We start from the raw sequence: 16,263 nt of genomic DNA, 5'->3' as shown, positions 1-16,263 counted from the left end.
TATAAATTATTCTACCATAAAGACACATGCACGTGAATGTTCATTGCAGCACTAGCACAGCAGCAAAGACATGGAACCAATGTAAATGCCCATCAATGACAGACTGGACAAAGAAAATGTGGTACATATACACCATTGAATATATGCAGCCATAAAAAGGAATGAGATCATGTCCTTTGCAGGCACATCGATGGAGCTGGAGGCCATCATCCTTAGCAAACTAACACAGGGACAAAAAGCCAAATACCACATGTTCTCACTTATAAGTGGAAGCTAAATGATAAGGACTCATGAACACAAAGAAGGGTACAACAAACACTGGGGTCTACTTGAGGGTGGGAGGAGGGAGAGGAACAGAAAAGAAGAACTACTGGGTACTAGGCTTAGCACCTGAGTGACAAAATACCCTTTACAATGAATCCCTGTGACAAAAGTTTACCTGTATAAAAAACCTCCACTTGTACCCCCAAATCTAAAAGCTAAAAAAGAAAAACGTGTGCCATCATTGGAGCAGAATTTCTTCCTTAAGCTAAGACTCTGTGGACACATCCAAAGAGTGAGTGGAGACATCCTGAGGCACAGACTTTTGTTTCCCAGGGTGAAAATGACCAAAGTCATAGATGTCCACAAAAGTCATCCAGGATGACAAAAGAAAGAATAAAATGCAAATGGGAGCCACCTTTTGCAGGTTCTTATGCTAGTTTACCAAAATCTCTAGTTTTTAGGATTTAAAAAAAAAATTTCGACTGGGCACAGTGGCTCACGCCTGTAATCCCAGTACTTCGGGAGGCCAATGTGGGTTGGGAGGCCTACCTAAGGTCAGGAGTTTGAGACCAGCCTGGCCACCCATGGTGAAATCCCATCCCTACTAAAAATACAAAAATTAGCTGGGCATGGTGGCAGATGCCTGTAATCCCACCTACTCTGGAGGCTGAGGCAGGAGAATCACTTCAATCCAGAAAACGGAGGTTGCAATGAGCCACGATCACATCATGGCACTCCAGCCTGGGCAACAAGAGTGAGACTTTGTCTCAAAATAAAAAAAATAAAAAGTTATACTTGGAGAAAAAAACAAAAGTAATAAAAACGTAGAAAGCAAAAAGAAAGTTACTCTCTCACCCCAGTTCCCTGGGTTCTCAGTTCTCGCAGAGGCCCGCCTTCCAGGTCAGCCCACACCCATCCAAGCGTATATGCAGGCCTGTAACTTTGGGGGATCTCATGGTTGCCCTGGGTTTTATGTGATTGCCTTACTGAGTATAAGTTAAATTGAAGAAAATCAAAGTTGCAAGTAGCACGTTGGCAAGGTGATGACCTCAGCATTCTTTCTCATCTTTTATTCAGGCTTTTGGAAATTTCATATATGTCCTTAGCTTTCCTCAACTCCAATCTGAGGCCTCCTTGACCTCTACCCCTGACTCTGGCCTTTTTTTAGAGCCTTTATTTAATTCCAGCCACATCTCTTCACCTGGACTGGGCACTCAGGTACAAATAGAACTGGTCACTTGCTCTGAAACCTACTTCTCTTTGCCTCTTCTCAGACTCCAGCTTTTCCCACTCAACCCCATTGGCAATGTCATTCATCTTTCTCCACCTTCTGCCTCATGGCTCTGCTCCTCCAGTTAGTCCACTCCAGTAATAACTTGAGCCTCTGGAATGTTCCTTCCTCATTTTTTTTTTAAATAGAGTCTCACTCTGTTACTCAGGCTGGAGCGCAGTGGTGCAATCTCAGGTTGCTGCAACCTCCACCTCCCAGGTTCAAGCAATCTCGTGCCTCAGCTTTCTGAGTAGCTGGGATAACAGGCATGCATAACCATGCCTGGCTAATTTTTTTGTGTTTTTAATAGAGAGAGGGTTTTGCTATGTTGGCCAGGTTGGTCTTGAACTCCTGGCCTCAAGTGATCCACTTGCCTCAGCCTCCCTAAGTGTTAGGATTACAATTGTGAGTCCCCACACCTGGCCCCTTTCTCACGTTTTCCTCTGCTGTCATTAATTTTATCACCACTACTCACTTAGTCTGTGCGAGGCATTCCCCTAAGTGCCTTATGAATGTAAACTCATTTTATCCTCACAACTTGACAAGGTTGGTACTATTATTATGCCAATTTTACAGATGAGAAAACTGAGACTTAAATAATAAAATCTCCACTCCCTAACTTCCCATGCTCCACTGTGCCTCCTGAACCTAGAGCTTCTTCTATGGTCTCTGCAGACTTCAAGACCCAACTCAGCTGTTAGTTCCTCCAGGAAATCTTCCCAGAGTTCCTATTATTACCATGGTAATTTCAGGCTTTTAGTCTTTCTTCTCCCATATAGAGTTGTCAAATAGCATACTGCCCCAAAAGGTTGCATGGTTCATATTTACACTGAAAAATTATTTGTTTATTGAAATTCCAATTTAACTGGGCGTCGTTATCTATATTTGCTAAATCTGACAACCATCCCCCACCTAAAACCATAAACAACTTGATTCATTTTCACTTTGCACCTGCCCACCCCAATGAGCTTGCACAGAGCGTGGACCAAGTGGGTACTCATTCTGTTCACTGTACTGAATTGAAGTCAGGTGCTTAAAAGGTTTCCTTTGTCTGCTTTTACCATCCTGCCATAAGGAATCGTCTCACGTCCTCCCAGTGCACCAGACACAGTGCTACGTGCACAACTAAATCCAACCCAAAACTGAGTTCAATTGTCTCATCTGTAAAAAGAGAGTACTGTTAAACACCCACCCCTCAGTCTTTCTTCTAGGCTACTTGTGAGAATCAAATATCACAAAGGAGGTGCAATGGTGCTTTGTAACTGCAAAGCGCTGCTGTGAAGGATGACTATCACCGACTTTAGCAGTTCAAACTTAGCGACAGAGAAATAGACAACCTGTATCTAATTCAGTTTTTCAGTTGTGTTAAATATTGAAAGCTACTGATGGTTTGCTAAGGAATAGCATGGAATTTGGCAGTCTAAGAGCCAGGGTGAAGTGAAAGCTCAGATGAGGAGGGAGAAGAAATTGAAAAGATGAAAAGAACCAGGTGGTCCCTGATAGCCAGGAAGACGGTAACAAGAAAAGCAGAGAGGAAGCACCCATTGGAGACAGGAGTAGGTATTGCCTCGATTTCGCCTTGATAGGTGCCCCCACAAAAACCCAATCCACAGGTACCCAGACAGATGCCAGGAAACTCACACAAGATTGCCAAATGGCTTTCTATGTCATTTTTCTTAGTACCTTTATTAGTTTGTTCTCACACTGCTATAAAGAACTACCTAAGACTGGTCATTTACGAAGGAAAGAGGTATAATTGACTCACAGTTCCGCAGGCTCTACAGGAAGCATGGCTAGGAGGCCTCAGGAAACTTGCAATCGCGGTGGAAGGCAGAGGAGAAGCAAGCACGTCTCACCACGGCGAAGCAGGCGAGAAAGCAAGCAAGGAGGCGCCACTCCCATTTAAGCTGTCAGATCTCGTGAGAACTCATTATTGCGAAAGCAGCACGGGGGAAACCGCCCCCATGATCCAGTCACCTCCCACCTGGTCCCTCCACCAACACATGCGGATGACAATTCCAGATGAGATTTCTGTGGGGACGCAGAACAAAACTGTATCAGTTTATTTCTTTAAAGAAATTGCCTTCCTTAAGAACAAAACAAAACAACACTGAAAATTAGCAGTGTGATGTTCAGGTGTAGCTAGGAGCATGAGATTATTTTCCCTGCCTGAAACTCCATCGTCATGCTACTTATAATGTCGTCCTAGAATAGCAGCATCTGCCCTACTTGAAAACGTGAGAAATGCAAAATCAGAATCTACATTTTTTGACGAAATCCTCAGGTGATTCACATAAGTATTAAGTTTGAGAATCTTTTCCACCATCTGAATCCCAGGTGATGTTAGTTTAACCAACATTAAAACTGACTCCTTATGCTCCATACAGTTGGCCAAGATACTGGTTTTCAAACTTGGCTGCACATTGGAATCATCTGAAAAACTTAAATATTAATACCTAGTTGCACTCTTAAGATTTTTTTTTTTTTTTTTTTTTTTTGAGACGGAGTTTCGCTCTTGTTACCCAGGCTGGAGGGCAATGGCGCGACCTCGGCTCACCGCAACCTCCGCCTCCTGGGTTCAGGCAATTCTCCTGCCTCAGCCTCCTGAGTAGCTGGGATTACAGGCACGCACCACCGTGCCCAGCTAATTTTTTGTATTTTTAGTAGAGATGGGGTTTCACCATGTTGACCAGTATGGTCTGGATCTCTTGACCTCGTGATCCACCCAACTTAGCCTCCCAAAGTGCTGGGATTACAGGCGTGAGCCACCGCGCCCAGCAAGATTTTTGTGTAAAAGGTCTAAGGTGTGGCTTGGACGATAGGATATACAGTTTTTCCCTGTCTATTTAAGTTTTTCATGCTGTACAATTCAACATGAGATTTGCGTAGGGAACAGAAAGAGAAACCGCATCAGGACAATTTCAGTAGTTTAGGAAAATAAGATCAAGAACAATGAAATTCCTCATCCAACTTCTCAAGGTTCAGACATCCTCAAGTTAGGACTGAAACCAGCCATGTCTCTCCAAGACCTGGGCCAGTAGAAAGGTTTCTTCTTGGTTTCGAAAGGAAAAAGGGAATAGGATGGAAAAACACAAAAACATCCCTTTTTTGTGTGTGGCAGGGTCTAGCTCTGTTACCCAGGCTGGAGTGCAGCGGTGTGATCATGGCTCACTGCTGCCTCAATTTCCCAGGCTCCAGAAATCCTCCCACCTAACCCTCCTGAATAGTTGGGACCTCAGGCACATTCCACCACACCCAGCTAATTTTTGTGTTTTTGGTAGAGATGGGGCTTCACCATGTTGCCCAGGCTGGTCTCAAACTCCTGAGCTCAAGCAATCCCCACCCTGGCCTTCTAACTGCTGGGATTACTGGCGTGAGCCACTGCACCCAGCTGCCCACTGACTTTATGCCTTCTCCAATCTCTTAAGATTCATTTGGTGAGTTGCACCTAGAATTTTAAGGATTAAATTTAATTGGGAACCAGCACATCCAAATTAAGTCAATGAAAAAATGTCCTTCAGAGGTGGAAAGACAGTGGGTAGCTAGTTTATACAAAGTCTAAATTCTTGGAAGATCATTAGAAAAACTTTGCCAAATGGCCTGTTTTGAGACTGATCCCTTGCTCCAAATCCATCTGGGAGGTAGAGGACCTTGAATTACTTGATCTCTATTTATATACACACAGTTGATCAATCAAGTAATTGTCTTAATAATACAAAAAGCATACCAGTTATCTAGATATTTCCAGTTGTATATATGGACTTTTTAAGTCCATATATACATAAAATTGTCTTAGTTTTCTGTTATATTTTGCATGGATCCCTCTTTGAATTTATTTTTACAAATGTTCCAGTAATTTAATTAATTGAATTTATAACAGAAGCACATAAAAAGAGACTAGCTTCCTTCTCTTTTACATTGTCATTCTTTTCACTTGGTGAAAGCCTGATGCCAGAATCAGCTTTTTCCATACTTAATGTGTTTTTAACTACCTTTGTAATCAAACACAGGCATTAAAGGGATTAATGGGACGCCACAAGTCCTAGCTTGTTCTTACTCCAGGTGTCCTCTCACTTCTTGCTGGGCACAGATTATTTGGGAATCAGGCACTTTCTCATTCTCAACATCCATTTTTCTTCCTTGTGCTTAGCTTCATCTGTATTGCAACGTGAAGTGCAGAATTCAAACTGTGATCCAGATGATGCAACCAAAATTGCCCTTACAGGAATTTTATTTACATATTCATTTAAGTCTCTTCGACTTGAAAGTAGGGACTTACTTTTAAACCTAGGTGACCTTGACAACCACCTCTGTTGGGTAAACTATGGCAGAGGGAGTTTTGCTAGAACAGAATCTACACTGCTACAGCCAAAGGTATTATTATTACCTTTTGTGTGCCTCAGGCTTCTCATTATAAAATTACGATCCCAACTCCTATAACGCTGAGTTGTTGATGAGATTAAGTGAGATACTAAACTTGAAAACATCTGCATACAGTACATATTTAAAAACACACATATTTGTACGGATGTACAATATATATTACCCATCGATCAGGACATTTATATTATACTTTACAACTCATGAAACACTTCACCTACATTTTCTCCTTGATCTTCAAATCAGTTCTGAGAAGTAAGCACAGGTTATAATTAATTTACGAAGAAGAGCCCAAGGCTACATGAGTTTAAATGGCTCGCCCAAGACCACACAACTAGTCTCCACTCACGTGTACAGTCCCAACGCTCTCCACTGCTTCCTGTGCTGGCTTCTCATGCTCCACACAGTTGGCTAAGATACCGGTTTTCAAACTCGGCTGCACACTGGAATCATCTAAAAAAATGTATAAATATTAATACCTAGTCCCACCCTTAGAGATTTTGATTTAAAGGTCAAAGGTGTGGCTTGGACATTAGAATACACGTTTTTTCCGTATCTATTTATTTTTTAATTAGATTTTTTAATTATGAGATTACTGTAAATTCACATGCAGTTATGAGAATTAATAGAGATGCTAGGTACCGTTAACCAATTTCTCCCCATGGTAATGTCATGAAAAACTATAGTATAATGTCACAATCATGATGCTGACAACAGTTCACCACTGCAAGGATCCTCCCATGTTCTTTTTATAGCCATATACACTTCCCCTGCCCTCTCAACCCTAACCATTAGAACCTCAAATCTGTGCTCCATTTCTGTGATTTTGTTTTTTCAAAAATGACACGTGAATGGAATCATGCAGTATGTAACCTTCAGGGATTGACTTTTTTCTAGCAGCATAATTCCCTGGAGATTTATCCAAGTTGTTGCTTCTATCTATAGTTTATTCTTCTCCAACCCCCATGGGGGCCTCCCAGTAAGAACTGGAAAACCTGCTTTGTTTTCTGAGACAGGGTCTTGCTCTGTTGCCCAGGCTGGAGTGCAGTGGCACAATCAGAGCTCACTGTTGCCTCGAATTCCTGGGCTCAAGTGATCCTCCCACCACAGACTCCCATGTAGCTAGGACTATAGGCATGCACAACCATGCCTGGCTAATTTTTTAAAAATTTTTTTTGTTTTTTAGGGACAGGGTCTATGTTGCCCAAGTTGGTCTTAAACTCCTGGTCTCAAGCAATTCTCCTGCCTTGGCCTTCCAAAGTCCTGGCATTACAGAAATGTGCCACCGTGCCTGGCCCTGCTAGAAAAATTCTAAAAGAGCAATAACACCTACTTTGTTCTTTTCTATTACTGACTAGTAGTCCATGGTTTGAATCCACTCACCCATTGAAAGATACCTGAATTGTGTCTAGTTTTGGCTATTATGAGCAAAGTTGTTACGAACATTTGTGCACAGGTTTTAGTGTGAAAGCAGGCTTCGTTTCTCTGGGATAAATGCACAAGTGCAGCTTCTGGGTAGTATGGTAGCTGCATGTTTCATTTTAAAGAAATTGTCAAACTGTTTTCCACAATAACTGTACCATTTTACATTCCCACCAGCAACATATGAAGACCCAGTTTCTCTTCATCTTCACCAGCTTTGGTGGTTACTTCTATTTTTCCCATTCGGATAGATGGATTGTAAGATCTCATTGTGGGTTTAACTTGCATTTCCATGGCTAGTGATGTTGAACATTCTTTTCATGTGCTTATCTGCCAACTATGTATCTTTTTTGGTGAAATGTCTGTTATGTCTTATGGTCATTTTTTAAATTGGATTTTTTTAACTGTTTAGAGGAGTTTAAAAATTCTGGATATACTTAATATATATTTTTTGTAAGTATTTTCGCTCAGCCTGTAGACTGTCTTGTTTTTAGCTTCTTTTTTTTTTTTCTTTTTTGAGACGGAGTTTTGCTCTTATTACCCAGGCTGGAGAGCAATGGTGTTATCTTGGCTCACCACAACCTCCACCTCTCAGGTTCAAGCGATGCTCCTGCCTCAGCCTCCTGAGTAGGTGGGATTATAGGCATGTGCCACCATGCCCAGCTAATTTTGTATTTTTAGTAGAGATGAGGTTTCTCCATGTTGGTCAGGCTGGTCTCAAACTCCCGATCTCAGGTGATCCACCTGCCTTGGCCTCCCAAAGTGCTGGGATTACAGGTTTGAGCCACCACACCTGGCCTCTGGCCTCTGTAGATTGTCTTTTTTTTTAAGCTTCATTTAAAAAAAATTAATAGACTTTTGTATTAGTCCATTTTCATGCTGCTGATAAAGACATAACCCAAATTGGGCAAGAGATTTAATTGGACAGACACTCGATGCCAGCCTGTGAAAGCAGCCAGGAGGGAGACCGTACCCGGCAAGGCCACAGGGGCGGAGCTGCCTAAGACCATGGGAACCCACCTCTTAACATCAGCGTGACCTGGATGTGAAACCTGGAGTCAAAGGAGATCATTTTGGAGCTTTAAAATTTGACTTCCCTGCTGGATTTCAGACTTGCATGGGCCCTGTAACCCCTTTGCTTTGTCCAATTTCTCCCATTTGGAATGGCTGGGATCACAGGTGTTCCATATGATGTTACAGCTACAGTTCCATGTAGCTGGGGAAGGTCTCACAATCATGGCAGAGGGCAAAAGGTACTTCTTATATGGCAGTGGCAAGAGAGAATGAGGAAGAAGCAAAAGCAGAAACCTCTGATAACCCATCAGATCTTGTGAGACTTATTCACTATCATGACAGTAGTATGGGAAAGACTGGCCCCATGATTCAATTACCTCCCCCTGGGTCCCTCCCACAACATGTGGGAATTCTGAGAGATACAATTCAAGCTGAGATTTCAGTGGGGACACAGCCAAACCATATCATTCCATCCTTGCTCCCTCCAAGTCTCATATCCTCACATTTCAAAACCAACTATACCTTCCTAACAGTCCCCCAAAATCTTAACTTATTTCAGCATTAACCCAAAAGTCCACAGTCCAAAGTCTCATCTGAGACAAGGCAAGTCCCTTCCACCTATGAGCCTGTAAAATCATAAACAAGCTACTTCCTTCCTAGATACAATGGGGGTATAGGTATTGTGTAAATACAGACATTCCAAATGAGATAAGCTGGCCAAATAAATAGGGGTTACAGGGCCCATCCAAGTCTGAAATCCAGCAGGGCAGTCAAATTTTAAAGCTCCAAAATGATCTCCTTTGACTGCAGGTCTCACATCCAGGTCATGCTGATGCAAGAGGTGGGTTCCCATGGTCTTGGGCAGCTCCGTCCCTGTGGTTTTGCAGGATACAGCCTCTCCCCCAGCTGCTTTCATGGGCTGGCATTGAGTGTCTGTGGCTTTTCCAGGTGAATGGTGCAAGCTGTCAGTGGATCTACCATTCTGGGGTCTGGAGGACTGTGGCCCTCTTCTCACATCTCCACTAAGTGGTGCTTCAGTAGAGACTCTGCGTGGAGGCTCCAACCCCATATTTCCTTTCTGAACTGCCTTAGCAGAGGTTCTCCATGAGCACCCTGCCCCTGCAGCAAACTTTTGCCGGGGCATCCAGGCGTTTCCATACATCTTCTGAAATCTAGGTGGGGTTCCCAAACCTCAGTTCTTGATTTCTGTGTACCCACATGCTCAACACCATGTGGAAGCTCCCAGAACCTGGGGCTTCCACCCTCTGAAGCCACAGTCCAAGCTGTACATTGGCCCCTTTCAGCCATGGCTGGAGTGGCTGGGACACAGGTCACCAAGTTCCTAGGCTGCATACAGCATGGGGACCCAGGGCCCAGCTCACAAAATCACTTTTTCCTCCTGGGCCTCTGGGCCTATGATGGGAGGGGCTGCTGTGAAGGTCTCTGACATGGCCTGGAGACATTTTCCCCATGGTCATGGAGATTAACATTAGGCTTCTTGCTACTTATGCAAATTTCTGCAGCCAGCTTGAATTTCCTACCAAAAAATAGATTTTTCTTTACTATCACATAGTCAGGCTGCAAATTTTCCAAACTTTTATGCTCTGCTTCCTTTATAGAACTGAATGCCTTTAATAGCACCCAAGTTACCTCTTGAATGCTTTTCTGCTTAGAAATTTCTTCCCCCGGATACCCTAAATCATCTCTCTCAAGTTCAAAGTTCCACAAATCTCTAGGGCAGAGGCAAAATGCCACAATTCTCTTTGCTAAAACGTAAAGAGAGTCACCTTTGCTCCAGTTCCCAATGAGTTCCTCATCTCCATCTGAGACCACCTCAGCCTGGATTTTCTTGTGTGTATTGCTATCAGCATTTTGGGCAAAGCCATTCAACAAGTCTCTAGGAAGTTCCAAACTTTCTCACATTTTCCTGTCTTCTTCTAACCCCTTCAAAGTGTTCAAATCTCTGCCTGAGTTCCAAAGTTGCTTCTACATTTTCAGGCATCTTTTCAGCAATCCCCCACTCTATTAGTACCAATTTACTATTAGTCAGTTTTCATATGCTGATAAAGACATACTCAAGACTGGACAATCTACATAAGAAAGAGGTTTAATTGGACTTACAGTTCCATGTGGCTGGGATTACAGGCATGAGCCACATGCCCAACGTTTTAAAGTTAATTTCTTAAAAAGACCTTGGGGCCGGGCATGATGGGTCATGCCTGTAATCCCAGCACTTTGGGAAGCCAAAGTGGGCGAATCACCTGAAGTCAAGGGTTCGAGACCAGCCTAGCCAACATGGTGAAACCCCATCTCTTCTAAAAAGACAAAAATTAGCCAGGTATGGTGACAGGCACCTGTAATCCCAGCTACTTGGGAGGCTGAGGTAGGAGAATTGCTTGAAGCTGGGAGGTGGAGGTTGCATGAGCCGAGACTACACCATTGCACTCCAGCCTGGGCAACAAGAGCAAAACTCCATCTCAAAAAATAAATAAATAAAAAGACCTTGTGCAAATAACTCTTAGAGCAAACTTCGTAACAAACATTTGGGGAGAGAGATCAGACTGCCTGGACAGTGAGGAAAACAAGACTCTTGCCATGTGGAAGTGGTAGGACTTCACCACTTGATGTCACTCTAATGCTTGCTTATGTCTTTGGAAGGTTCCAGCAAGACAAGTCTATTCTTTGCTAAAAGATTGGCATTTTTAACTTTGAAACCTCAGGATAATGACTATGAAATCACATCAAATTTGTTGTGCATGATTTGAAAGCAATTTTTATATGTAGTTTTTTCCTTGGAAAAGAGATTGGTAATTTTCAGGAAGGTAAGAGACAAGGGCAAAAAGGCATTGTGGAATCTCAAAACTTTCATTTAGCACAAGACTTTGGTTTACCAGATGGGTGACCTTGCACAAGACTCCTAGCCTCTCCAAGCCTCAGTGTTCTCACTTGTAAAACCGGGCAGGGGTGGGGTGGGGGGAATACTGTAATATCTACCTCATAGACTGGGAATAAATTAATTCATTTGGCATGTACTAAACACCAACTAATTCTATGCCATGCTCTGCACCATACTCTGAGAAAACCAAAATAAGGGAGGCACAGTTCCTGCCCTCAATAAGCTCTTAGTCTAACCTTGGGGACAAATATCTAAGAAGTAAATATATAAGATAACGGTCAACAGACACTCCTTGGTCTCTGCCCTTCAGTGTGGTGTGCTATCTGACATCCTCTAGTACCTTGACAAAAACTCTTCTTATGTCATAGTTTTCTGGTAAGGAAAAAATGATTTATTGGTCTTAATATTTCAATTAAAAGAGGCCTCTCCAACCCCAGTCTCTCCTCCATGCAAACCTGTTCCAGAGGAATGCTTTTGTTGAGAAGGAAACTGAAGCAGCTGGAACGCTTTCAGCTGAGTAACAGACAATCGACTCTAATAGACATGAATGAAGTTGAGCGCGTGGCTCACAGAACTGAAATACCTGGGAGTGGATTCAAACTCTAGGCGCGGTTTGATTCGGATGTTCACTTTGTCACCAGGGCACCAGCTTTGTTTCTCTCAGCTCCACAATCCTTGGTGGGTCAGCTTCAAGCTGGCTTCTTTCCTGGTAACAAGTGGCTGAGCAGTGCTAGAACGAACCCCTTAACTTCACATCCAGCTTCCAAGCAAAGGGCACAGGATTTACTCTCCAGGACTCACTCTACCAAGAGCGCATGCTCACCCAGAGCCAATCATTATTGCGCTGATTGGCTGAGCTGAAATCACATGCTTTTGCCTTGACGTGCTGATTGGCTAGGCCTAAATCACATGCTCTTCCTTGATGCTGGAAGAGCAGTCAGTTCCAGGCCACATCCGATGCCCATGCAGAAACTGGGAGTTGTGGAAAGGGATAAGAGGAAAGTTGGAGGCATCAACTGTTCTACCTCGGGAATGTGAGCTAGTCCCAAGTATGATTCCTGGTCTGGAGAAGGGACAAGGGGGTGCAGGTTGGGGGCTCCTGGTCTGTTCTTCACATGCTTCCCTCCTTTTCCTATATCAGCATCACCTTTAGAGAGAGAATTCAACTTCTTTCTTCCTAAGAAACATACCTGTAGAGGCTAGCCAGTGTGCTCACCCCTCTCTCTACCCGTGAGCAGTGTGGCAGAAACATTGGCAACCTGGAAAAATGTAGCTCCACTGAAAAAAATTCACATTCAAGAAAAAGCTTATATACTGCAATGGCCACATAAATATGCCTATTGGCCACCTTCAGCCTCCAGGCCTCCAATCTGCAACATCCATCTCCAGGAAAGAGCCCAGGTTTCACACCTGGTGCCAAGGCCCTGCTTGACCAGGGGTATTCAAACTCCAGGCTATATGCCGAAGGACTGAAGAGCAAGGCCTTAGGTGATAATGACTGTCTGGTTCTTGCCCAAGTCTGCAGACCCCAGCACTGGGCCCAGGACAGAGGCAGCCTCATGGAGTGCCCCAAGTCAGGGTCCTTTGCTTAAGGTAAGAGGTGACATGACTTTGGGATATTTAAATCTCAGACCATCCAAGCCCATCCAAGGCTATGCAGCTCATGGATGTATGATCCCATAGATGGGATCAACTGGGTGATGAACTCCATTGAAAGGTGAGGGTAGGGAGGGGGGCAGGAACCCACTCTTCTAAATAGGCAGCCAGTCACCAGCTGAAATCTCACACGCCTCTACAGCTTCTCCCTCAGCCCCAAAGCCAGTAAGTGGCCACCATGCCTGGCAACTTCTCCATTTATAGCTTTCCAATGCACCAGCACTACATTTTTGCCACCATGAACACTTAGCTCAGACCTTGCCTCCCTACCAATGTGGTTGTCCATTAGCTGTGTGTGATTGCCAACGGAAGGGATTGTGTTCTGGTCATTTCTCAGTCCCCAGCCCTCGGCCTGGCCCACAGTAGATGCATGGTAAGTGCTTTGGGTTGCTGACTACCCATTAAGAGCCACGCTTGCCCTTCTGGGAATAATCTTGATGTGGATCAGGAGACCTGAGCTCAACCACTGGCATTAGGCTGGCCCTCTCCTCTCTAGTCCTCAGTTTTCTCATCTTTTTTTTTTTTTTTTGGAGACTTTTTTTTCTTTTTGGAGCCTTGCTCTGTTGACCAGGCTGGAGTGCAGTGGCATGATCTCAGCTCACTGCAACCTCCACCTCCCTGGTTCAAGTGATTCTCCTGCCTCAGCCTCCCGAGTAGCTGAGATTACAGGTGCCTACCACCATGCCCAGCTAATTTTTGTAAGGACAGTGTTTCACCATGTTAGCCAGGCTGGTCTTGAACTCCTGACCTCAGGTGATCCCCTGCCTTGGCCTCCCAGAATGCTGGGATTACAGGCGTGAGCCACCTTGCCCGGCCCAATTTTCCCATCTCTACAGCAGGGAGAGGACCCAATTTCTAAAGAACTTTCTGGTTCCTCTGACATCCTCTGGGATCAGCAGCTCTGCTTTGTGACTCCAGAAAAATAGCTGCAACTTTGGCTGCTGTTGAAAGGGGTACGCCTACAGATGGGTAGAAATGGTGCTTCACACCCAGGAGATGCGCTGGCACAGCCGTGGGCTCCACACTGAGGCTGGCGGGCAGTAGGGGGAAGTTAGGGGACCTGGAGTGATCAAGCAGTGTTAAGGTTATGAGCACTTGTGAGCAGCAGCAACAGGAGACTGGAGCAGGATACCCAGCTGTGTGTCTTGTCTGACCCACCACCAGATGACCCAAGCTAGTCCCTTCATCGGAGCCAACCCCCTTAGTTGAGCCAGCGATGAAGAGTGTCTGTTGGATCAGGTTTTGAACCTAGAGGTGCTAATGAAACAGGAGGCCACTTTCTAGGCCCTGAGATGATGTCACCATCATGAGGCAGGCAGAGGGGGTAGGATCAGTATGGTAGTCCCCTTCCTTACAGCCCCGACTTCCAGAGCAAAAGGTGCTGCCACTTCTAAGCCCAGCTCCCCGCCACCCTCTGCTATCAGACTGAAGCAAGAAACCCAGACTAGACAAGCACCATTGCAGAGTAAAGCTTTATGTGAAATTCTGTAAATGTGTATAGAGCTGCCCGTGGCCCCCTGTGCTGGAGGCCCTGTCTATGGAGATGTGGAGGCTCAGCACTTGCTGTAGATGGCCACGCTGCCCTGCTCCTGAAACTCTTCCTTGCTGACCCAGAGCTGTTGGAAGGCCTGCAGGGAGGCCAGGATGGAGCCGCCGGTCCACACAGAGGTCTTCCTCTCGGGACTGGCAGCGACCGCAGGGCTGTCCCCGGGGCAGAGGAGGCTCAGCTCCCTTTGGAAGCGCCCGGGGAAGCCATCCAGCATGGTGCAGCCGCCACACAGCAGCACGTTGGCGACCATCGCCTCCTTGAAGCCTGTGTCCTGGCAGTGGCCCAGGCAGGCGGCCGTGAGCTCCGGGAGGCCAGGCTGGGTGCTGCCGGCCAGGGAGGGCTTGAAGAGCATCTCGGAGCAGCGGAAACGCTCCTGGCCGATGGTGATAAGCTTGCCGTCCGGGAGCTCGTAGTCCACACGCAGCTCCTCCGGGAGCAGGGCGAGCTCCTCCTCGGGCAGTAAGGCTGCATAGCAGCACTTCTTCTTGATGTGCTCTATGATGTGCAGGTGGTCGTCCGTGAATGCGTGGCCTGCCTCGTTGAGCAGCTGCATCAGGTAGTTGGTGAGGTCACCCCCAGCGTAGTCGGCACGGCTGGTCAGTCCCGGCAGCACGTCGCCCTCGGAGATGGGCACCACGTGCGAGACGCCGTGTCCGCTCTCCACCACGAGCCCCGAAGTCTTGCCGTATGAGTAGATGGACAGCAGCGACTGGGACGTCACGTGCATGGCGGGGATGCCGAAGGCCTCGAACATGAGCTCCGCGTACTTCTCCCGGTTGCTGCTGGGGCTGAGCGGAGGGTCCGAGACCAGCACAGCGTGCTCCTCGGGGACGATCTTCATGGCCGTGCGGAAGATGTACTCCCAGATGTCCTGCACGCAGTCCCAGTCCACCACGACGCCGTGCTTCAGCGGGTTCACCAGCTCGAGAGGCGCCTCTGTGCTCAGCAGCTCATGGCCCACCAAGGTCTCCTTGCGGGTGTAACCGGCGTCGGCCGCCTCAAGGCAGCGTTTGCCCACGGTGGAGGAGATGAAGTAGGTGGGCCTCGGCTCTCCCGCGTAGCCGCACTTGCAGTACTGGGAGCCCAGGTCGATGATGATTGCCCTGATCTTGCGCACCTTCCTGGGCTTCATCTTGAGCTGAGTGGCTGCATCTGTGTCCTGGAGGCCAGCATCAGGGCCTGGCAGCATTCCTGCCTCTCCAGGGTCACCCTGAGCTGTGCCCAGGGGCATGGGGCTAAGGCTGTTCCTTGTCGCCATCTGCCTTCCTAGCACCCCTTCTCACATCCACAGCCTAGAGCTCCCTGGGGAGAAATGAGAGCTCACCTCCCGCAGTGCCGTGCCAACCACCAGGGATTGTGATGTCACTCTGGGCTGGTCCATTCAGGTAGCCAGGGAGGGGGCTTTGGCAGGCTCTTGGCCTGTCACCCCCACCGCCATCTCTCTAACTCTCAGTGTCACTTGCTCTATCCTGTGTGCCAGCAAATGGCTGGCAGTTTTAGACATCCAAGCTCACTGGGGTCTCAGAGGTTTCTGCTTAGCCCCCTTGCATTTCCATGTCTAACCTGTTCACTACTGGACACCTTTCCTCCTCTGCTTCTTGGGGGAGAGGGCCTGAATATTTGAGCCCCTCCAGTAAGGCAGGCACTGTACCAGGTACTTCACTTACATTGTTCTGCAGGTAGTCAGAGCTGAGGAAACGAGGCTCAGAATTCTAAGGGCTTGTCCAAGAGCAAATAGCACTTGGGGTGTTTGTACCTTAACCCAAATTCATCAAACTCCAGTGCACTAGGCCTCCTTAACAGCCCCAAGTG

At 46.2% G+C, this 16,263-nt stretch overlaps 1 protein-coding gene and 1 pseudogene across 1 annotated transcript; both read right to left on the bottom strand.

Moving 5' to 3' along the window:
- Positions 1 to 7,205: 7,205 nt before the first annotated feature.
- LOC135277395 (U7 small nuclear RNA) lies at positions 7,206 to 7,245 on the bottom strand (annotated as a pseudogene).
- A 7,115-nt stretch (positions 7,246 to 14,360) lies between these two features.
- ACTL7B (actin like 7B) lies at positions 14,361 to 16,263 on the bottom strand. Its single transcript, XM_012439018.2, has one exon. The coding sequence runs from the start codon at positions 15,707 to 15,709 to the stop codon at positions 14,456 to 14,458; it is 1,254 nt and encodes a 417-aa protein (XP_012294441.2). The 5' UTR covers positions 15,710 to 16,263; the 3' UTR covers positions 14,361 to 14,455.

Source organism: Aotus nancymaae, unplaced genomic scaffold (assembly GCF_030222135.1).
Source record: "Aotus nancymaae isolate 86718 unplaced genomic scaffold, 86718_ANA_hifiasm-v0.15.2.pri h1tg000003l, whole genome shotgun sequence".
NCBI lineage: Eukaryota > Metazoa > Chordata > Mammalia > Primates > Aotidae > Aotus > Aotus nancymaae.
The sequence above is the reverse complement of the archived record's forward strand: the minus strand, read 5'-3'. Positions and strand labels throughout refer to the sequence as shown.